General features: G+C 41.1%; 1 protein-coding gene across 9 annotated transcripts in view; it reads left to right on the forward strand.

The window, feature by feature from the left end:
- tenm4 (teneurin transmembrane protein 4) overlaps window positions 1-25,210 on the forward strand; it is a 626,167-nt gene that overhangs the window by 214,771 nt on the left and 386,186 nt on the right. For 8 of the 9 annotated variants that reach the window (XM_034168462.1, XM_034168463.1, XM_034168464.1 and 5 more), the window contains exon 4: window positions 448-669. The exons of the other annotated variant lie outside the window; for it this stretch is intronic. In XM_034168462.1, the coding sequence (XP_034024353.1) occupies window positions 448-669 (222 nt within the window). The remainder of the gene's footprint in view (window positions 1-447; window positions 670-25,210) is intronic. 9 annotated transcript variants of the gene reach the window in all.

Genomic DNA, 25,210 nt, shown 5'->3' on the forward strand with positions numbered 1-25,210 from the left:
TGTTCCTCAAGGACTAGTTAATATCCATCTTCTTTTCCAATAAAGCAACCACTTTTTTCCCCAACAATTTAAGATACTTGTGACAGAGCGACAGAGAGGTGATTATTCAATTTATTGGATAATTGCGGACTATGTATTTAAGTATGAACCCTGACTGATCTTTTGTGTGTTTAGCATTCAGTAAAGGTCTTTGTTTTATTTGTGTGAATCAGTCCCAGACACCTGGCTGCTGTGTTGCTTCTCAGTCACTTCAGTTGTTGTGTTCTTCTTCCCAGCTGGAGCGAGGTGACAAAGGCAGATGTGTCGCTGTTTGTTTTTGTAACGTTGGAGTTCAGTCTTGCATGCGCGTGTGCGTTTGCTCTGTGATGTGACTTTGGGTGTGTTTCTCTCCCCACTCCTCCCCTCCCCTCCACCCCTCCATGTGCTGTCTCTGTTTGTGGTCCACAGGTCCTCCACTGCATTGTTCATCTGCCTCCTCCTCCCCTGTTGAGCAGCTCCCATACCCTCCCCCTTCCCTTACAGCCAATGAGAGCCGGGGAGGGTTGCTAGGTAACTGTGCGGCTCAGCCAGCCCAGGACTCTGACTCTGAGGATGAGTTTGGCCCCAATTCATTCTTAGTTAAAACTGGCTCAGGGAACCTGTATGCTCCTGCCTCTGCAGCTGCTGATGGTGAGTTGGTTTTCAAACTACTGTTGCTTTCTGCGGGTTAGCCTTCCCGTACTCCTGGACATGTTGTGTTACAGGTCATGCAGATGGCTGCAGGCAAGAATATATCCCATTTTTTTTATTTTTTCCATTCCTCAAGATCATAAGAAAGTGCAGAAACTTTGGAGTCGATACGTAGCCCCAGGTAATGCAGCGAGAGCTCTGTGATGGAAGGTCTGCAGAGCTCACAGCCCCGCTCAAAGACATGGAATATTTTAGTTCAGCAGGACCTATTTGTCACAAATACTGCACATTTTAAGTGCATTTCTAGTGAGCGGAGCACCTTTAGGGATATTCAGCGTGCGTCCTCCACTTTAGAGGAGACGTGCTCGCTGCAGCTATCATACATACATCACTGCTCAGAAAGAAAAAGTCACATCAAAGAGGGTGTGGTGCAGTTTAAAGTTGGCGCAGTGCTTCAAATCATCACTTAATAATTCATAAGAGGAATACTTTCCATCTTGTGGGAACGGTGCGAGGAGGTGTGACGTGCCGTTAATAAATGCCTGTTGGAATCCTCCCTGCTGCGGACGTGATGCTCACTCGGATTGACAACAACAAAAAAGGGGGCGAACATTCTTCCTCAAAGTGAAAATAAGACATTGACAGTTGGCAGGAGATGTAATAAGTAGCAGTCAAAATGTGTTACACGTCCAATCAGCACTTAATTTGCTCGGTTATTTATTGGGAAGATTCCATTTGGAGTGTTACTGTGAGCGCTAATGAATTGTGCGCACTAGACAATATAGTTTGAGTGGCCTGTGGGGTTCTCGTGTCGTTGCGATTGTTTGTTGTTACATAACCAATTGGCTAGCTGGCTGATGCTCACAAATTCAGTTGTGCTTTGTTGATCGCACCGCAGACGCTCTGCTGCCATGAAAAATGCATGGCCTCAATGTTATTTCAGCAATTTTCTCAAGGTAATCTAAGAAAACAATATTTATTATTGCAACACACTATCACACCGGAACATGCAGCATGACGCGTATTCACCTTCATCAACCAACAGCGCAATAAAAGTTTTTCTGCACGTCTGCCATCAGTCATGAAGCCGCATGCTAAATCAGGTCTTTTGTTGTGGTTTTGATATTTCGATGCTTTTCAACTGGAACGACTGCTCACTACTCCCACCGGCACAGCAAACAAAAAACAAAACAGTCTAAATAATTGATCAGGCTTATGAGTTAAGTACCCAAGGGGTAAATTATATCAAACTCCACTGCTGCGGCTGCCTACAAGGTAAAAAGGCCCTGAGAGCGGGTTATTAATCCTGCTGCAAATCTCTTCCCCTTTAATTCCACCGCAGTAACATGCTGGTCACCCAGCAGTGACTTGACTGTGCTTAAGGGGATGCACGGATGGTGTTGGTGGTGGGGGGGTGCCCTTTACTGCGGCACATTTGTCTCATAACAATGATGGCGATTTGCATAGGTGCCGCACGCAGTTTTGGCCTCGGGCTGTCATTGAGAGATAGCACAGGAATATACTCGGCTTTGTGGTGACCTGAGTCATCCTCGGGCTTTGTAAAATTCCTTTAGAGTGGCAAAGTACAGTATGTCTCTCCACAGCATTTACCAGCAGGTGCAGAAGCTTTACGCTCTCGCTTCCTGATCTTGATTACAGCAGGAATGCTGCAGCTCTCTGTATAATTTCCACTCTGAGCTTTCACCTCATCGTGGTTACCAGTAAATAAGGACTAATTATGCACAATCTGCTTTCTTTGAGATTGCGGACATTTTTCATTGTTTAATTACAGAAGATCTTTGACAGTAAGCGGCCAATTACAATCAAACAGCACGAGGAAAAGTGCCTCTACTATTTGTTCACTTAAACCAGCTAATGAGCCGTGTAACTTTGCTCTATGCCTGCATGTGTTTCTCCCAATCATTCTGTGAGATCGCACAGTTGTTTTATTTTTGTTGCAGAATACTGTTGTCAGGTTGCCGTATCTTGGCTATATTTGGGGTGGTGTTGATGGTGCTGGGGGTGTCAAATTAAAGTATTCTTGCAGTTGAGTGAGAAACAGAGAGTACTCCCACTGAGCAGTAACGACTTTAATGAGAATGTGACTTCTATTTCAGATGAATTAGCCGAAACATCTTTTGTTTTATTATCTTTTATATATATATATATGTTGTCAGTTTCTGCACTGTTTTGTGTACAGACTGTCACAATGGATGGTGTGATAATGAATGCTTCAACAAACCCCAAAAACTGAGATAAACTAACTTTAAGACACTCACAATGTTTGATACTAATATTGAGTTTGATGCAGGGAAAATATTTCCATTTCAGGTAAAATATTGTGATTTCTTTTTTATTTCAAGAAATAAATAACTTATGAACTTACCAAACTCATTTTCAGATTTAGTTTATGAACCTTGACTTCTTTGCAGGTGCACTGCCCAATACAAGACAACGCAAAAAATGTTACTGATGATTCCCCAACAATTGAAATATTCTAGAAACCATATTGAATACAAGATGAGTTTTTTTATAAGTTGCCACAAATCACCTAAAAGAAGCCAATTTAGAATGTCAGTCTTAAATGTTTTGTTTAATGATTGGAAACAGTTTGCTTCATTTTCCGCAAGTAAACTTTGAAGTAAAACCCATATAATTCCACCAAAGTATATTTATTTCAAGATTTAAAGTTTCATAGTGTGGCGAATGGTGACAAACGTAGTGAATTTTCGGTTTCGCCTGGGTTCGTAAATGGTTACAAAGCAGTTTGTGGACAGTTTTTAGGGTTGCAACCCGTATTTCCTGTCTCAAATAAGATTTGAACATGTTTGAAATTTCGTAGTGAATGAATTTTTCCACAAATTTGTAAAACAGTTGTAAGCATTTGCAAACAGTTGTAATGCATGTTGATATAGTCTGTTTTTGGTTCGCAACCACTTTCTGACCCAAACAGTGTACTTTTTCTTCTTCCTTTCTTTCCTTCTGCAGCACAATAGCTGCAGCGGCACCCACACAAAGCAATTCTTCCTCAAGGGCAGCAGCACGTTAGGCTTCTTCCTGACACAAATTCATTTCCATATTCTGAGTATCAATCTTCTATAGCTTCTATATAGCTTCTACAGGCAAGTCTCCTGAGCTCTGTCTTCCACAGCCGTCAGGAGAAATCTGACATTTGGGGAGGGTTTGATTCACCCAAAATTCACCTGATGTTTTAGTAGGAATTGGCAAAGGTCCCAAACATTCCAAAACAGTGGCAAAAGATTGGCAAATAGTTGCTAATCATTGCAAACACTGTTGCTAATGTATGCTAATAGTTACTAATGTTCAGACATTGTTGATCGCAAACGTTAACACTCTTGTTTCTAATTGTCACTACATGTCATAAATGTCGCTAATGACAGAGGCGAACCATGTTTTTTGCCAGCAAAGTTGGTAAATCCAAAAATCACAACGTTCATCAGCATTCACACTCTGTGAGATTCTGGCCTAAGTGCACTTTTTTCATAAACCATGTCATATAGTAGGACGGCTGGTACTTATTGGCTTATGTGCTGCCCTGACCTACCGGAAAATTGGCAAAACGGCTGCCACCAGAACCACGACCCCTCACCTGTTTGTCATGATTAATGAGTTGGGCAAGGCGATGCATTCTCAGACTGCGTTAACTCAGACGCAAATTGGATGGCATCTCAGAGCAAATGCACACCTTGCAGATGAAGATTTCAGAGACCAGGGAATATTCATAATTGGGATCTGGTTTGTTCACGTGAGACTGTAAAAGTTTTTTCACTGCTCAACCACAAACATGGCAGGCTTATCAGCCTCTGAAGGATAAAATGCCCTGTTGTTTTCCTCCAGAAGAATGTCTACAGTCTTGGTGAACATTTGGCTGCCCATTATCTTCTCTAACTCCCACATGGACAGAAAAACAACTGACTCACACAAGGACAAGAGACTGAAGCATGCTCCACATCATCCCTACCCCCCTCCTGTCCCCATCCACCACCCCATCCCGGCCCCCGCTCACGCCACTCCATTCCCCCACCGGGGGCTGTGCAGTTTTAACTGCAGTAGGCCCCTGTTCCTCCCAAGCTAGCGGCTACCACACATTCACATCGCCTCAATTTGGAAAACGGACTATTTCAAGTTTAGTGCACATAAACAATGTCAAATGTATATGTGTTGTCTTTAATTCTGATGTGTGCCATTATTACGGTAAACAAGTAATAATTGTGGATTAATTGCTCTATCTTCTCTGTGGCAATTTGAGTGTGGACATAATCTTGTTGTTATTGCACTTGTGATGACAATGACAATAAATCTCATCCATCCATACGAAAACATTGTTAGTAATACAGCCTATGAGTGTTACATTCACTTTAAATAGAAGAGAACAGAATCGAATAGTGGCTTTATTTGTCATTATACACATACGAGATTAGGGGTGCTACTCCACAAGTGAGTTTGAGAATAAAAAAGATAAAAGAACCCATCACCTATGACTCATAAAATAACTTAGCAGACCAAGTGAAAGATATAGATATATAAATAAATGAAAATATGGCCATCAGGCATTGCAAAGACTATGCGTCCATCTGTCTTTCCATCTGTCTTTGCTCAGCATAAATCCAGTCCTATTACTGCCAGGGTCTTCAAATTCACAGAGATCATTCATGGGACACAGACCTTGGACAAGTTCAAAGATGGCTAACCTTGACCTATTTTAAGAGGTCTAAAGGTCACATTCTTTCTGCACACTCTTCCATTGATTACATGCTCATATGGCAGAGGGTACTGTAGCATTGCGTTCTGTGTTGTTTTTTTTAATCTATTTGTAAATATATTTAGCAGCAGGTTTTCATTATGCAAAAAACTTTTTTCCTTTTTTCGTGTTTTTTTTCCCCCAAATTTTTAATGACATTACATGAATGCTAATTGTGTATCTTGGCCATACCAAATGGTCCTTTACCTAATGTGAAAACAAACAAGTGCTGATGGTCGAAACACTTTAATGTTTTTACATTAGTGTGGGAATAAACTGTTTTTATTTCTGCAATAATGTGGTGGAACACAAGGAAAAAGTTGGCAGTTGGTGGTTGTTTTTTAGCTGCAAAGCACAAGAGAAGATAATTTAGGGCGTTATGAGACTGTTCGTTATATGCAGAGCTTTTATAAACTTAAAAAAAAATCGTGCAGAGTTCCAATCTAAAAAGTTTACAATTTATTGACTTGGAAATAAAAATGTTGCACTTTTATGATTCAGCAAATTCTTTTTTTGCCACAGCAATCACAAAACTCCTCTGCCAGATCCAGTGGGGACTGATTTTAGAGCAAAATATACATAAATGCAAAACTCTATCCTCCCCAGGCTGTTTTAGTAATTTCAGAAAATGAAATAAGTTTTTGAGAGTGGACTGACATTGATGTCATCACTTGCATAAACTTCTTCCCCTTAAAGTGACAAAATTGAGTGAGAAAACTCGCCAATATGCAGGACGGGATTACACACATGTAGCTGTATAGTGACAACATAATGACGTGAACTCCACTCGATTGTCTACATAATGTATGTGGAAATAGAATGTTAACAATGTGTGTTTTAAGCCAAGGTTTGAAATCCAGTTGGGAAAGCACCATCGGCAATTTCCTACCAAATTTAATTTGCATCTAAGCTTTAACAGTGGGAATTAATTGTGCACTAAAAGTAATTTATTATTTGCCATGGTAAAAAAAACTGACTGGAATATCAAATCAGATCTTTTTGATGTACAGGTCTGTTATTGAAAAAATATTCAAATTTGCAGCTGATATGTTGCAATGGAATATTGACCACAGCCGGAAATAATTGGCTCCTCGTTCCACTGGCAAACAGGTGGCTTATAATCACTTGAGATTACATCTGCTCAAGGTCATTCATGAGCTTACATGAAGAACTCAGAATGTTCTGTTGGATTTTGAACAACTAAATGCTCTCAGCAGTATAACCCTATTCACATTGGTACATTGGTAGCCTCCAAGGCTGCGGTGCTTCTTTTCTTCAAGCTCCTGTTTTCATTTGGAAGCATGCTTAGCCAGGGCTTCTGTAAAGCTGACGAGGCTGCTCGCTGAAGCCTGCAGTCCTTTTGTGTAGCACGTGTTTCACCGTGGCCCTCGGCTTTCTTTGAGGGCCGTCTTCCAGGGGAGAATACCAGTGGGAGACCGCTGCCACATTGTGTCCCCAACATCTGAGACAGTACAGCCTCCCAGTATTAGCATCTCTTCATGCAAAGCAGCATGGGGTTGAGCAGTGTTGGCTTTCAATGCAGCCGGGCTCCCTGGTGAAAGGGCCAGCGGACCACCACCTTGCAGCTGACCATAGCTGGAATGCTGAGCTGCGTCGAAAGCTCGGGGATGAGGATGTGAGAGAATTCAAATAAGTCTTCATTTGAACTGCTTAATCACCCCCCCGTCAGCAAGGACAGGGAAAATGCAGTTAAAAGAGGTCACCCCAGAAAGTAATTTCACCACAGACACCATGACGATTGAAACTAAATAATTAAATGAGTATAACACATGGTTCTCAGAATCATTGCACTTCTGTTTCTCCTGAATGTTCAGGTTTTAGGTTGACATATCAAAAGGAATCCGTTCATGCTCATGTCAAGTTGTCAGTGAACTGCAGCCAGCAGATGATTTGTCCAGTTGTGTTCTGCATACAATTCATCAGTGCGCAGAGACCACGGATAAGGCATTTTGCCGACCTGCATATCTTCTTTTCACTGACAGAAAGTGAGATGCATAACTTTCATTCCTTCATTATTGCCAGCCATCTGTGCACCCCCACCAAATCTCCAACCCCATGACAGATATATGGCGGAGTGGAATACACAACCACACAGTGGTGGGCACAGATAACCAAAAAATTAACTTCGATAACAGATAATCAGATAACTGAAAAGTTATCTTTGATAAAGATAAACCGATAAACCACCCAAAAATGTATCGGAAGTTACATATAACCAATAAATTCCAGTATTGTTTGTAGTATATTTGCAACTACTAATAAACTGAATTTGAGTTTTAACACCACGATCACTTCTGGAAACATCAAAGCGACAGCAAGCCCAAACAATGAACCCACACTTCTATATTTGAACATCCTGCCTCCTGCTGGAAGCTCTGACTTACTACACAGCTTAAAGTAAAGAGGCACGCTAAGAACAGTCACCAAGCCCAACTCTCTACCAATCACAACACTCCAGTCAGGCGGAGGTCTTAGAAAATAAAGTCATACTGACTTATGGTTTGGTGTATAAATAAAATGAATACTGATAGAATAACTCCATTAATGTCAATTCTGTCATTTGTACAAAGTTAAAATATAACATATATCTTTTATTGTTGAATAATGCACTAATTCTGAGGTTTTGTAACAAACACAGACAGATCGCAAAGGATTCTGGGTAAAATGTACCTCTGCTAAACACTGATTGGTTCAGTCATTCACTGTGTAAACCAACACGTTAATGTGACGTGTGTCATGTGTCGGTGTTTACAGATGTGCTTTTGTAAAATATTCCATTTTTTATTTGTAAAAACAGGCATTTTTACAGAGCCCTGGAAGTGTCATCACAACATGTTTTGCATGTGGAGAGAAAGTGAGAATGTTCAGATGATTTTTTATTCATGTGAGAATTTTTTGGACCGAGTTTCAGGTTAATCGCGCGTCCTGCATCGTGTAGTGTACATGGAGTAACAAGCTGTGTTTAACATCTCACGACCACCTCCTGATTGCTGATCGTATGGTCGAATGAAAATCAAACCTGTTTGATATTATTATTATTATTACATTCTGGTCGGCCATCGTGAGGGTTTCCTGCTGCTGAGGAGCAGGCGTCCTACCGCTCACACTGTACATGTGCAAACACCGCAGAGCTGTCTTGTAATGTTTTTTTTTTTTTAAACTTTGATGTCTCCCATCGAGAGTTTTTGTAAATTAAGTTTGAAAAAACTTAACGTGATTAAAAATATACAGTGTCTGCTCAGCTTCAGGACGAATACTGCCATGAATTGCCATGAACACTACTGGCCAGTAGATGGCAGTAGAGGCCTTGAAATCTTTCCAAAACAAAATTCCAGATAATCCATGTCTGCTGCGACATTTAAGATGCGTGGAATTTAACAAACGCAAATACAATAACGTCTATAAACCCAGATAATATATTCACGAGAGTTTTAGGCACTCGAGTTTAATGCTGTTGTCCGTGGAGCCTGAACAGAGTGTCTGAAATGCATTTGTCCTGTCGTGAACATACTAATCCTACCCATAATGCACTGCTCGGCACAGCATGTCCACACTAAAACCTTAAAAATTAGCACATTACTTTAAAACTAAAACATGTATCTGTTATTTTCACTTTATAAAACTTCAGACATGACAGTAATTTTAAATAATTTGTCCAAATTTAGTTTGGTTAAAATTTGAACCATAAGTTAAAAATGTATGCCTTGACTTGGGTGATATTGCCAGCGTACCAGTATGGTGTTAAAGGAAATGATTTTTTTTCTTTCTTTCTTAAAAAACAATTTTCCTTTTGCCTGCAGAGGATAGTGTAGTTATCCATAGAAGCAGCTGTCTTCTGTTTGCAGAGAGTGGAACCATACATCTGGTAGAACGTTTTTATCAGGTAGGTGCTCAACTGATTTTAATTTTAGAAATGTTTGCTGCTGTTCAGCTTTGTTTACTACGTTATCGGTCTAAAAGTTATCAGACAAAAATTCATCGGAAGATTAGTCCAATAATGGTTTTTAAAGTTATCTAAAAAGATAATCCAATAATGAAAACATTATCTTCGATAATTATCTGTTACCGGATTATCGGAGCTGTGTCCACCACTGCAACCACATCTACTATGACAGCACCAAAAAGACAGAAAATCCATTCAATGATGGATAGGCAGAGAGCTAGTACTTCTCTTAATGGAGTAACCTACTAATATGTATAAAATTTAAATGTATTATTCCCCAGTACTCAAGGCAGTTCCATGGTGTCATACATGTGATGAAGTGCGGTACCAGCGCATGACCCAAACAAAATATCAGCAGGGGATATGTAAATGGTAAATGGACTTATATAGCACTTTCATGGTCAAACTATTTTTCAGCGATGCCTCACCTTCACCCATTCACACACACCAGCCTCAGGGTGCTGCCATGCAAGACACTCACTACACACCGAGTGCAAGTTGGGCTTAAAGACCTTGCCCAAGGGGCTTGAGACATTTTCTGGTCTGACAGGGATTTGAATCAAGGATCCTCTGGTTGCAATTGCACAAGAGCACTGCATGACGTCTAACATTTGCCACTATACCTCCAAAAGCCTTAAGCATAAACTAACTAAAGTTGGCACATGGGTAGTCCCAATGCAGGGGAACAATCGCCTTAGCAACAGTGATCTGAGTTGCTTCTTAATGAGGTCAGTCAGTGCTAAATCGTATTTTGGTTCAGAGAGACTGTAATATCTGAGCTTGGCATGTAAAATTTAGATTAAAACGTTCATCTGATTCCAAGGCACCCACTTGGGACAAGATGACCCATACAGTTTAGGTCATGAGGTTATTCAGTGCAGAATTTTGCTCAGTACTGGATGGGGGATTTGCAATTTCACGGATTCTTGTTTTATGTTTCCCCCACCACACAGTGGGAAAGGGTGATATTTGATTGGGTTACATTTGTCTATTTCTTTGTTTGTTTTTCCAAATTTTAACAAGATGCAATAGAAACTACACACTTTCATTTAATTTTCCATGTTTGGTAATTGTATACAAGAAGATTGTGTGCAAATTTTGAAGCCTTTCCTTCTTTGGTACAGCTTGAAAACTTGGAGACACAGAAGAGGGGTACTACTTCAATTGAGAAGGAACATTAATTATAGTATAGGTGCTGTATGTTTTCCACATTTTTTTATGTTACAGCCTTATTCCAAAATGGATAAAATTTATTATTTTCCTCAAAATTCTACACACAATACCTCATAATGACAATGTGAAGATAGTTTTTTTAGATTTTTGCAAATTTATTAAAAATATAACAAAAGACCAAGAAATCACATGTACATAAGTATTTACATCCTTTGCTGTGAAGCTCAAGATTGAACTCAGGTGCATCTTGTTTCCGTTTATCATCCATGAGATGTTTCTGCAGCTTAATTGGAGTCCACCTTGGGTAAGTTCACTTGATTGGATTTGATTTGTAAAGACACACACTGTCACCCCACAGTTGACAGTGCATGTCAGAGCACAAACCAAGCATGAAGTCAAAGAAATTGTCTGTAGACCTCAAAACAGGATTATCTCAAGACACAAATCTGGGGAAGGGTTCAGAAACATTTCTGCTGCTTTGAAGATGCCAATGAGAACAGAGGCCTCCATCATCTGTAAATGGAAATATTTCAGATCCACCAGGACTCTTCCTAGAGCTGGCCGCCTGGCTAAACTGAGTGATTGGGGGAGAAGTCAGGGAGGTTGATCAAGAACCTGATGGTCACTCTGTCAGCGCTCCAGCATTCCTCTGTGGAGAGAGAAGAACCTTCCAGAAGGACAACTGTCTCTGCAGCAATCCACCAATCAGGCCTGTATGGTAGAGTGGCCAGACTGAAGCCACTCCTTCGTAAAAGGCACATGGCAGCCCACCTGGAGTTTGTCAAAAGGCACCTGAAGGACTCACAGACCATGAGAATCAAATTTCTCTGGTCTAATGAGACAAAGATTGAACAGCAGGAACTGGGAGACTAGTCAGGATTGAGGGAAAGATGAATGCAGCAATGTACAGAGACATCCTGGATGAAAACCTGCTCCAGAGCGCTCTTGACCTCAGACTGGGGCCACGGGTCATCTTTCAGCAGGACAATGACCCTAAACATACAGCCAAGATATCAAAGTAGTGGCTTCAGGACAACTCTGTGAATGTCCTTGAGTGGCCCAGCCAGAGCCCAGACCTGAATTAGATTGAACATCTCTGGATAGATCTGAAAATGGCTGTGCACCGACGCTCCACATCCAACCTGATGGAGCTTGAGAGGTGCTGCAAAGGGGAATCTGGCAAAACTGCCCAAAGATAGGTGCACCAAGCTTGTGGCTGTAATTGCTGCCAAAGGTGCATCAACAAAGTATTGAGCAAAGGATATGAATGCTGTGTGTGATTTCTTAATTTTTATTTTTAATAAAATTTATTTTTGGAATAAGGTTTTAACATAAAATGTGTAAAAAGTGAAGCGCTGTCTGCACTTTCTGGATGCATTACATAACGCTATTGTCTTGTGGCTGTTTTCGCTGATCATGATCCAGCCTGTGGGTTCCTTAGTGCTGAGGATCACAGTGATTGGGTCAAGCCTTGACGGCATCCATTTATTGCCTGACTGCTGCAGATAGATGGCTGTTTTCAGGAGAAAGATGGACTAGTGCTCTACCTGGGTGGTTAGTGTACTATTGAGACGCAGGGTAGTCCATGCTAAAACATGCAGCAGTACATGCTCCAAGATCTGTGGCCAGCCTTTCCATTCCATAATCTTGGCAGTGCAGCCAACAGCTTCGCCAGCTGCAGCTTTTAACTCATATTCTCCTGAAGATACATTAGTACTTAGCAGAATAAGCAAAAATCCATATCACTGTATATTTTATATACCTTTCATTTATTTATTATTTTTTCTTTACTGTCCACTTGAAATGGTATGAATTAGTTCACTTCCACGTGACCTGTGGTATGTGGTTCTGTTATGGTGTGAATGCCAACTGAACCAGTGGCCTCATATATATGTTTATTTGAAATGGGACATTGCATATTAATGAACATTGTTACATGTAAATATGCCGGATTATAGCAGGATGCTAATTTCCATCCTTAGTCCCAGTAACATAGAAACCGACCAAGACCCCACGACATACCAAAATAAATTAATCATGACTGAAAAACAATTAAAACAGAATATATATACAAATATTTACAATTCAGAGTAGCAATAATTAATAGTTAATAAGCAGCCGACAGGTGGAGGAACCAAAAGAGTTTTATGATGGGTGTTGAGGTGACTCATGACTCCATAAGCTCTTCCCAGGCACCTCTTGATCTCAAAGGCAGAGGATCCAGAGACGTGTATGTCACTCCTGAGATAAAGTTAAGAAAAAAATATTAGAAAGTTTCATTAGAAAGTTGTTTTGGAACATCAAATGTCTGAAATACATTCTGTTACATAGTGCTGGATCCAGCTCATAGATTCCTGGTGTTGAAGACCCTTGTGGCTGGAAGAGGCCAAGGGGATGCCCATACTTCATGTGGTTGTGGCAGATGGTGACTTTAGAGATGTGGGGATGGACCGGTTGTCTGTCTGGGTAATTGCCATCTGGGACCCAAGGCAGTTCCTTGGTGTTGTGGATGCAGCAAACCACATGCTCCCAGATTTAACTTGATACAGGAAATGGGGCAATATCACTACATTACTGAATGAAAACTGATGATATACATCTGAAAGGCTGCATAATTTAAAGCATACACAGCTGCTATAATTTTAATTTTAATGAATCCAAACTGAAAAGAAATAAAGTCCTTTCGCCGAGAATTATTCCCTGCAGTGTTGCTTTCTTCAGTGCTTTGTTTGTACAAGGGCTAGTATTGCCATTTTACTTGAAGCATGCATGTCTGATATGCAATTTTTCCCCATTTCTTACCTCATTTGGTGTCCTCGGTGAAAGCCGGTGACAGGATGTTATATACTGTAACACCTTATATACAACAGCAGCTTTTTTTTTCTCCTCCATTTAGTAAGGAAGGTTAGCTTTTATTTGGATTCCAGAAGGTCTTTCCTCCCTTATTCCCTTGGAGAGAGCCAGTAGAGAGCTTAGCATTATTCTCACCATGTGTTGTTTATGGTACCTGTTACCTCTCAAATGAGTCCAGGAAAGACAGCTCCTATTCCCACATGGCTCTCCCCTTCAGACTTTTCTAATGGTGTAGGAAACAGCAGTGCCGGCAGACAGTGCTGCTTCACTGCCTTCTTGACAAATTCTATTTGTATTTTTATAGACAATTGCTACTCAACTGGAAATTTTGCACCTATGATTAGCCACAGGAGTTCTGGCAGTAAGCAAGATTTAATGATTTATCTGTGTGCTGGATAGCTTTTGATTAATTCTGCATCGAATGGCTCACACCTCAGTGAGTTATCTGGGTGTCGGGGTGTCATATCACTTTATTTCATCAGTTGTGACCAACAGTCCTGCAGATTTTATCCACTGTCATTGTTCAGGAACACACCTTCACAGTGAACACGATAGTGTCAGAGAATGACACTGTTTTGCTGTTTCCTGTAGTTACATGGGGCAAAGGCAACACCCAAATATATTAACAATGTCCAGATGTCAAATGATTTTAAATGAGCTGGCTTTTTGGTGGTTTAGCACTATTCCCAGTTTTCTTTCCAATCTTGTCCTTTCTGTGTGTATTTTGTATGTCCTCCCATGGTTGCGTGGTTTCCCTCTGGATGCTCTTCTTTCCACTGACAAAAACATGCAGGTTATATGAATTAGTGACTTTAAATTGACTGTAGGTGTGAGTGAGAGTGTGAATGTGCTGGTCTGTGTACGAAGTCTGTTAGAAAAGTATCCGACCTTTTTATTTTTTTCAAAAACCATATGGATTTGAATCACGTGTGATTGCACCAGACAAGCTTGAACCCTCGTGCGCATGCGTGAGTTTTTCCACGCCTGTCGGTTGCGTCATTCGCCTGTGAGCAGGCTTTGAGTGAGGAGTGGTGCACCCTCTCGGCGGATTTTCATTGTCAGGAAATGGCGGAATGATTTGGGCTTTTTTTCCATCAGAATTTTTTCAGAAACTGTGAGAGACCTCCTGGTGGACACCGTTCGGAAAATTAATATGGCTTTCAGGGACGATTTTATGGGGATTACACAGATTAAGGAGTGATCCAGACGGTTTAAAGACCGCCCACAACTGCTGAGAGCGCGGCGCGCTCCCAGCCCCCATCGACAGGCTGACACCCTGCTGGAACAACCAGATCATTTCCAACGTGTCTGACTTTCACAAAAAGGCTGAAGATGTGGACATCAGCACTTTTTCGGTACATTCCACAGTTACAGGAGTTTTTTTCATGGAAAGAAAAGCGGAGGGACGCACCACGGAGCCGTTCATTACGCAGGACAAAACCACCTCGGTGTTGGTCTCACAGGACGGCTTAAAGGTGGATTTCAGATGGATTCCGGTTGCTTTTCAGTCGTGTGATTATCCGATTGTGATTGTGCATGAGCTGGACATGCCCCAACATGTCCTGGAAGGCTTCATCACGACGTTGCTTTGCGCCATCCTGCTCCACCGCGATGCGCGGAATTCCTCCACACGTCTGTCTCAATGTGCCGAAAAAATGCTGATGTCCACTCTTTTCACAATTCCTGTGCTAGTCAGACGACATACCGGATCAAGACAGCGTCCAGTTTAGAAATGAACGGCACATTCCACTGTTACAGGAGTTTTTGTCTTCAGCCTTTTTGTGAAAGTCAGATGAGGTCCCGGATCAACAAAGCCTTCACGTTGGAAATGATCTGGTTGTTCCAGCGGGGTGTCAGCCTGTCGATGGGGGCTGGGAGCGCGCCGCGCTCTCAGCAGTTGTGGGCGGTCTTTAAACCATCTGGATCACTCCTTAATCTGTGTAATTCCCATAAAATCGTCCCTGAAAGCCATATTAATTTTCTGAATGGTGTCCACCTGGAGGTCTCTCACAGTTTCTGGAAAAAAAATTGATGCAGCAAAGCTCCAAATCGTTCAGACATTTATTCGCAATAAAAAATAGATGAGAGGGGTGGACCACACCTCACTCAAAGCCTGCTCACAGGCGAATGACGCAACTGACAGGCGTGAAAAAACTCACGCATGCGCACGAAGGTTCAAGCTTTGCTGATGCAATCACACGTGATTCAAATCCATATGTTTTTTGAAAAAAATAAAAAGGTCGGATACTTTTCTAACAGACCTCGTACGTATTTTGGTCCTGCAATAGGTGGCTTGTCCAGTGTGTAGCTTGTCTCTCACCCCTAGCATCCAGCCCCCCACAACCCTTACCTGGAATAAGGGGGTTTTGAAAATGGATGGATGACTTTTTGGCGGGATGTGGGTGATTACATTTTTTCCTACTGCCCTTTTGGGTACCCAAAAGCTGAGTATTTTTGGTTTGTGCACCCAAAATGAGTGTCGTATGTTTGATACGTAAAATCTTTAGTGTCGTTGGTTGGACATGCAAAATGTTGAGTCTCGTAGGTTGGCTCCCCCCCAAAATGTTAAGTGCCATAGGTAAGGCATTGAAAATGTCATAGGTTCGGCACCTAAAGTCTTCAGTATTTTAGGTCAAGCATCGAAAATGTTGAGTGTCACGGTTAGGCACCTGAAGTCACATTCTGTACATGGTGAGTTTTTCAACTCTACGTATCTCAGTTCAGTTGGCCAGCTATTGCGGACATTTTATTGTTCATATCAGTGGTGTAGCTAATAATTTGCCACTCTCTAAAAAATGTACGGAGGGGTGTTGAGGAACGATGGCGGTACCCCCCCCCCCCCCCCACACACACACACACGCGCACATACACAAAAAGCACACTCACAGTCTGCATAGAGTGTCGGAGAGATGAAGCTGCAAGTGAGCAGTTTATTAGTGCAGGAGTATTTGCAGCAGGGTAGCGTGCAGCAAGTGGGGGTGGTGGTAATTTATCAGCTTGTAGAGATGACATAGAAAGTGCGTGTTACACATAATGCTGAATTGTGTCTGCCTTGTTTTTTTTTTCTTTTTTGAGCAGCTTAATTCAAGTTGGCGGCCCGAACTGCCTCGTACCTTAATTTGTTGAACGGCACCATATTTGACATCCTAAAACTAGGACTTAGTTCCTCTGCAGTGTTACTAAAATGTAGGCCAACAAACAACATCATGAATCAACTTATCTTTGACAGCTCTGTTTTTATTTTGTGAATGCTGTTATTTTTTTAACCATTGCCCGATTCACTACTTGTCCAAGATTCAAATCACTGAGTTTTTTTAACACTCACTCATTCACTCTCACTCATCATCAACTGCTTATACGGGATCAGGTCATGGGGATTGAAATTTTAAAAAAAGAAAATTTTACTCTTATATGAAGGCTTTAACATAATTGAGATTGGGAGTTGTAGATGACCAGACGTGTCCCCAAATTTAACCCCCTGCATTATACGTAATTGATTTTGTTTGTATGTTCATGTGATTCATAAATTAGTTTTAGATCCCCTGCAGTAAGCTTCACCTCCTTTTGCATAATGGCATTCCTTGGTAATCTGCTTCTTTCCCATGTGTGCTACAGGTCAGAAACCCTTAAAACATGGCGTTGCCTGGGTACAATAATAAAACCTTGTATGTCCAAATTAAGGTATTAAGGTAGTTCTTAAAACCATATTCTTCATCAATAGTAAACCAGTAGTGAATAGTTCAAATGCACTCTCGTCATGTTTTTATTTATTTATTAATGGGTAGTGTGTATGCTAGCTGTTGCGACTTAAAGAGCTTATGCTAGCCTACAGTAGTGAGTAATATTGCTATGATATAAAATCTCAATTTCCAACCTTCTGACCTCCAAAAGCATAAACACATTGAAAGCAGATTCATTTGTATTTAACAAAACCGCAATACACACAATAAGACAAACACATTCCCTTCATACATCAAGAAGTCTCTTGAATGAGTGAAGCAATATCCTGTAGACCACTAAGACATTCTGATGGTGTTGAATAAACTTCTAGATATCAATACTTTATGTAATTTTATATAAATATTTATTTATATGTGGCTAGTTGCTACACTTGGTTGATCACCAAGTGGCTATCTTGAAATAAAGCCCTTGAAGGATGTTTGTGACCTTTGTGCTAATACTTGTTTGCTGAGTAGCATCAGGATGGAGCACAGTTGATGATTTTATCAACTAATTTATTGTAACCTAACCTTGGATCAAGACCAGGAACCAGGCTTTCAGTAGCTTCCTGTAATCAACCATTAGAATTATTTCTGTTTATTGTGAAGCTGTCAAACTTGTTGAATGATATAAGAGCATATGGAGTGGAACAGAGAGGGATTTTCATACAGATCTAGGCTTGAGTTTCCCGCAGGTATTCTGGCAAACTGAAATTTCATAAGTTATTTTCAAGAAAATCCTTCTGTCTTCAGTTCCACCATAAAGCTGCATCACTAAAGCCCTTTTCACACCGGGGCCACCGCAGAGTTGCGTATTGCGGCGTACTGACTACGCCCAGTTTAAGTAGCTCTCCTCCGGGTTTTTGCTTCCCTACGCAGCAGTATGCTATAAATGCAGTGAATTCTGCACAGGAGCAGTTCATGCTTTTACCCTTATTTGTATTTTTGAGCTCCACTCTTTCTGTCTTGTAAACTACAATTTACATGGTGGAAGTGACATCAGCCTGCCTGGCCGACTTCACGCCATGCCGCGCGCTCAGGCACTGGCCGGTCCTCATGTGATCGTGTCTGTATGAAATTATCAGCATGTCATGAGGGTATGAGCACCCTCCCACACGTATGCATTGCGTGTTCACCAGCTGAGTTGCAGTGCATAGCGATCAGCTGTCTCAGCACTGAACTATGCTGGACAGCGACCGGACTCACACAGCTGACATTGTGGTCATCACAGACAGCTCAAATGTGGTCATCTGCTCTCTATTATTGTGCCAGGTACGCGAATAGCCCCACCTTTTCTAAGTCCCCAGCAAGCGGTGTTGGATGTTTGTGTGTGACACCTGGAATTTGACCGACACCTGCCGAGAGATGGGTCGAATGGGCTCTCACAGGGTACTCACTGTCTTTCAGCCGCTTGTGTGTGCGAATGCTTGTGGCGACAGTTGTACGAGGCCTTTGAGGCGGCTCCAATTTTTCATGAGTGGCATGCAATTCCTCCTTTGTGCGCCTGTCTGCTTCAGTCATATTATGTGTGCAGGGGGTATAAGTAAGAATAAGAGAGAAATAAATAGGTAAATATAATACAATACCCATGGACCCACAGACAAGTTATGATAAAAAGCGGTGTGTGCTGTTTCCACAGTAGTTGCAGTTATTGCAGTGTTCATTGATATTTTACAAAGAATTCATGGAGAAAATTGAAAAAAAATATATGGTAGTTCTCATATATTTGAATGGATCCACACATATAACCAGGTCTTTTTCATCATACATATGGCCTGTATTCAATCTAAAAGACATTTGTTAATAAACAAGTGAAAAAGGATCAAAACCTGAGCCACCAAAACGGATAAATAACTGTACCAATATGTGTAGGATGCTCTTTAAGCTGTGGAACAACACCATGGTTTTTGATTCTTGTCCTGCCGTTATCTGAAGGCTGGACAGTTGTCTCCTAGTAATTATAACACGTTACCATTAGACACACATTCCTGTTATCTCTGAGGGTGGAGGGGATGTCGGAGCTAATGAACTGGATTTGCCTTAATTACTTTTCTAGAAAGGCATCAGGAGGCCTTAACCGGAGCATACATCTGTTCGGAAGAAAAATGAAAAAGCGCATTCCCAGGCTGAATGGACATCTTTAGGTCTCTTATTTTGAATGCCATGTGAAACTATTGTATCACAGTCCTCTTTCTCTGTCAGTGTGATAACAAATGAATCTCCTTTTCTCATCACTTTCCTTGTGCAAAGCAGGTCAATAGAAAACCATTTATATTTTTGTGTCCTGTGGATAGCGGTGAATAATTGTTGCTGAATCACCACATCTGCAGGGGTCGAGTTGCCCTGTTCTTTGTCTCATGGTCTGTCTTGTTTCTCATCTTCCTGCCCAGCTCCACAAAAATAACAGTAGCTACTTACCTGACAGTTGGATAAGACCTAGGACAAGGGCAAGTAGAGTGCAAAATAGTTGCAGTTGGGTGGTGAATGAAATTCTTGATTCAGCACTTTAATCCTGCATTTTTTGTTTTTATGGTGGTGTTTACGTCTATATAACACATTGATGCGCGCTGGCTACTTGAGTGAAAATATGTCTGCACCGTAAAGGAGGTGAGTTTAGTAACGTTTCTGTGCAGACTAAACTATTAGAAGGGCCGTGCTTGTACAAAATCATTTGTCATACATTTTTATTTTTTTGTTTTCATTTATAGAAAAAGCACAAGATCAGAGTTATTGAAAAAGGAGAACTTTATTGCTCTGCTTTTTCATGTCTGATAAGAGTTATAAGAATATAGTTTACACTAATACTGCATTAGGCAGCTACACTATAACGTGTTCAAATGTTTTTAAATTTGTGAGACTTAGAACCTTAATTTGAATGCGTCCATTGTTGAAATCTTTATGCTGCAAAGTGTATGCCATATTGTTTTTACATTACAAACTTTTCAGAAGTCTTTTAGTCATTAAAAATGTAAAAGTCTGTCTTTTTTCCTGTTATTATCTCTGATTGAATTTAACAATGTCTGACTATCTATGTATATAATGTCAGTTAAAAAGGGCATTCATAATTATAAGTGCAAAGCAGTGTCCTCTATACAAAGATGCAATGCTTGATTTCATACCCATGTCAGTATGTTGTTTTGGAATACTTTCCACAAGGCATAAAGTAGTAACTTCAGTGGGAGAGTACAGCACAGTCATCTGTCAAGACTGTAGGATCATGTGCCTGACTGTGATGGTATGAGGTGTAGGTTTGGTTGAATGCAGTACTTTGATTCTTTCTCAAAGCAAGTTGAAGGTCACTAGGCTACAGATGATGGGTCTCCTGCTCACAAATTCCCCAAACGGGTGCCTTCTGCTCTACCCTTAGCGCTTTTACAGCAGTGGATCAAAGTAAACAAAAGTAAACAACAATAAAAGCACAGATTTTGTCTTCCACACAAACCAGTTAATGACGTTGACCCATCGTTCCAGCCATAGTATCTAGATTACAGATGATGTGTCACATGGTTGCACATTCTGCCAACAAATGCCTCCTTGTCTACACTTCAGGGCCATCACCGCTGGCTTTCTCAGCTTCTTATACAGACCAGACGTTCCACCAAGATTTGCACTATGGCCTCTCGGGATGATGTTCAGTGTGGACTCTTGTGAACAATAGTGACTCCAGTACAGTGCCTAGCAACAGGAGGAATGAAGTCAGCCTGCTCTGAACAAAATTACTGTACATTACCAAACTGTTTCTATTTATTTCTGATGTATTTTAATGAGCTCCAAGAGTTTTTCGTTGAACTAGAAATGTTTCATTCTCTCAGTTGTGTTAAAAAACAAACCACCAAACAAACAAACAAAAACAAAAACTGGATGTTAAAGTATAAATGTTTAAATCTGTTGTTGAAGGGAAACAGATGGTCCTTTGCTCTGTCAGAGAGAAGTGACGCTGCTGTCAAAAAAGCACATCTCAATGAGACTGCCTACCTCATCACATAGTGACAGAAAGGTGCACTGAGCTGGTGTAAAAATGTCATTACTTGGGAGTAAGGGTGTAACGGTACATGTATTTGTATTGAACCGTTTTGGTATGGGATGTTTGGTTTGGTTCAGGGCTGTGCACTGGTGAGTTTGTGTTGCGTGTGTTTACATTCAGTCTTGCCAATTTAGCGACTTTCTCGCTAAATCTGGCGACTTTCCAAACCTTCTTGACAACTTATTTTCTCAAAAGCGACTAGCGACAAATCTTACTACTTTTGCTGGCGTTACCGGAGACTTTTTTGATGTTTGGTGACTGAAAGTAAAAGTCTCTGTTGTTACCGAGTGGCAGCGGGTCTCCCCCTCCTCCGCAGCCTGCAGCAGCCTGTAAAGCACTGAGCGGAGGGAAATCTACAATCCTCTTCACTCGGACTTGCTCAGCCTACTGACCTCGTTTGCTGCGCTGTGATTAAATAGCCCCCAGACTTTGAGAAGCCCTGACCTTGAGAAGTTATTTTATTTTAATAAGTGATGGCCAATTTTAATGGTAAAATAAACAAACAAACCAAGAATCAAGTTTAGTTGTGGTTTTAAATATTTTAAGATGGTTTTACTCACTTGTTTGCCTCTCCTGCAATGTTTTGTTTTCAAAACTTTATTTTAAAAGATATATTAACAAACACTAAATGAACAGTTAATAGAAAGAGATAGAAAATAAAATAAATTGTACAGAAGTAAAGGGATTCTTTAACATTAATTCTCTTAAAAAATCCCTTATAGAGTGTGACAGTTTTGGACAAGTTTATTTTTCTGGTAAAAAATATGAAGGTTGAATAAAATTGAACAGGGCTTCATGCTAGAACCGATGTGCTGCTCTTTACTTGTGGAAAGGTTTTGTTAAAAGCTGTTTACTAGGAATGGATTTTTTATAATATTTCATACATTTGTCATTTATTTGAGAACATCTTATTTAACCTATTACCAGGCAGCACAATTATTTTATTTTCCTGTTTGTCTAATGTTACAATAAATTGTTGGTTTACACAACAAGCAAATTTAGGCTTTGCATTTTGTTTTCATACTGTACTGAAAATGAACCAAACGGTGACCTCAGAACCGAGGTACGTACCGAACCGTGATTTTTATGTATCGTTACACCCCGATTTGGGAGTAGGAATGTGTTGGGCTTCGTAAGCTATCTTTGCTTTTATGTAGAAACTTGGTGTCTTCCCAATAGATTGGGAGAAAGGACTTGTTGTCCCTGTTTGGCAAGGAAAGATTGTTCCCCTGGATTGCAACAATGACAGGGGTATTGAACTGCTTTCTTCTGCTGTGCAAAGCATCATTTTTAACAGGATTCATTCCCAGGAACTTTCCACTTGCAAATTTGGGACTGCAGCAGTGAACAATTATTGACTATAAAATTAAATTCCCGCTATCCTTGTTTGTAGCCTCTTTAGATTTTTACAAAATGCTTGAGTTGGTTGTGGTGTTTCTGTGGAATGATCCCCATTAAGTTGCTGGACATCATAACACACTTGCTGTGAGTGCTCTTCAGAGTGGGGCCAGAGTCTCTGACTTCCCACTGAGTTTTGGTGTTTGTCGGGGATGTGTTCTGGCTCTTACTCTGGATGTTGAACAGGGTTGTGGAGGTTCACAGAGCTTGACTTTGTGGGAGATCTGTGATCTGTCTGAAATCAGCAGATGCCCTTATTGCAGCACTTGAGACCATGAGTGAGGAGTCAGAATGACTGCCTTTTCAAATGTCCTGGATATGATCCAGACTCTGGCTTCAGCCATCAGAAGTTTATCTGTTGATGGTGACAGTGTCAAACTTCATCACATTATCTCAGCAGTGACTGTTATGTCTCTAGGACCTTGGGCAGTGAGATTGATAGATGAGTGAGACCTTCCTTATGCAGTAATAAGGTCACTGGGCACAAGTGTTTGGCAACGCTGATGTCTTTGCCGAAGAATGTAGGTTCAAGATTAAGGTCACAGGGTCCCTGGAAGAATCTTATGTCATCATGAGGTTCCTGGACAGAGATGTTTGGTGATGCTGATAATTGTACTAAAGCACATAGGTCCAAGTCTTCAGGATCTGGGTTCTTCTTATGGTTGTGAGACATGGACATTAGCTACAAGTGAATATGTTTGGTACTACGTCCATAGGCACTGCAGGAATGACTTACTTAGGGAGACTCGGATAAGGCATACTATTTTATGAGTAAATTTCAGTGGTGACATGACCACGTAGTGCATCTCTTTGTGCATGATCCAGCATGCACAAAGTGACAGTGGTGAGGGACACTTATCTCCTCTTAACCATATTCACCATGGGAGAGAACCTGATGGCTCTTCTCAGGGCTGTAATCATTCATTCATTCATTCATTTGTTTTCTGAATCCAGGGTACTGTCATCTTCATAAACTTGTACAGTGCATCCTTAAAGTATTCACATGTATCTACCACACTACAGAACGGCTCTGCCTTTGAGATCAACCTGCTTGGGCATGGCAGAGGGTAATGTGTGGTAATGTAGGCAGAAGGCCAGACTCGCATGCAGAATGGCTACCCATTTCCATCTTCCAAAAAGGAGACATCAACATTCCGCAACCAGGTGATACTTGGGCATCCCCTTCGCCTTTAACCAGTTGGTGGCACCCTCAATACTAAGCCACCTACAGTGCATCCAGAAAATATTCACAACATTTCACTTTTTACACATTTTGTTATGTTACAGCCTTATTCCAAAATGTATGAAATTTTTTTTCAAAATTCTACACACAACACCCCATAATGACAACATGAAAACAGGCTTTTGTTTATTTGTTTGTTTGTTTGCTAATTTATAAAAAAATAAAAAACAAGAAATTTCATGTACATAAGTATTCACACCCTTTGCTCAATACTTGTTGATGCACCTTTGGCAGCAATTACAGCCTCAAGTTTTCTTGAATATGATGCCACGAGCTTGGTGCACCTATTTTTGGGCAGTTTTGTGCAGTTGTCTTCTGACATTCACAGAGTTGTCCTGAAGCCGTTTCTTTGATATCTTGGCTGTGTGCTTAGGGTCACTGTCTTGCTGAAAGATGAACCGCAACCCAAATTTGAGGCCAGGAACACTCTGGAGCAGGCTTGCATCCAGGATGTCTCTGCACATTGCTGCATTCATCTTTCCCCCAATCCTGACTATTCTCCCAGTTCCTGCTGCTGAAAAACATCCCCACAGCATGATGCAGCCACCACCATGCTTCACTGTAGGAATGGTGTCAGGTTTCTTCCAAACCTGACACCTGGCATTCACGCCGAAGAGTTCAATCTTTGTCTCAACAGACCAGAAAATTTTGTTTCTCATGGTCTGAGAATCCTTCAGGTGCCTTTTGGCAAACTCCAGGTGGGTTTCACTAAGGAGTGACTTCTGTCTGGCCACTCTGGCCACTCTACCATACAGGCCCGATTGGTGGATTGCTACAGAGATGGTTCTGGAAGGTTCTCTCCACAAAGGAATGCTGGAGCTCTGACAGAGTGACTATCGGGTTCTTGGTCACCTCCCTGACTAAGGACCTTCTCCTCCCATCGCTCAGTATTGACGGGTGTCCAGCTCTAGGAAGAGTCCTGGTGGATCCAGGCTTCTTCCATTTATGGATGATGGAGGCCACTGTGCTCATTAGAGCATTCAAAGCAGCAGAAATATGTCTGTACTAGGCATGTGAATCTCATTGATTTGATACACTATTCGATACTGACGATACGATGCGATACAATTCACCCCTGTTCCTGATTCGATGCGATTTGATATGTATTTGATGGCTATTCAATTCCTCACAATGCAATATGATGCGGTTTGGTGCAATACAATGCGATGTGGTGCAATACAAATCGCCTGCCTCCCATCGTGGGGACTGTAAGTTTGAGTCTGTTGTGGGATGAAGTGATGCAGGTTATATAACAAGTGAAATAAAAGGCAACTGCATAGACAGTAAAATGTAAGATTGGAGGCAATTTAGTTGATCTTGTATATTATTTATTTATTTTAATTTTGGTTGCTCCTGTTCATCTTGGATCATCTTTCCCCACCCCATCCGATCCTGCATAGAACTA

This window comes from Thalassophryne amazonica, chromosome 4 (assembly GCF_902500255.1).
Source record: "Thalassophryne amazonica chromosome 4, fThaAma1.1, whole genome shotgun sequence".
NCBI classification, from domain to species: Eukaryota; Metazoa; Chordata; class Actinopteri; order Batrachoidiformes; family Batrachoididae; genus Thalassophryne; species Thalassophryne amazonica.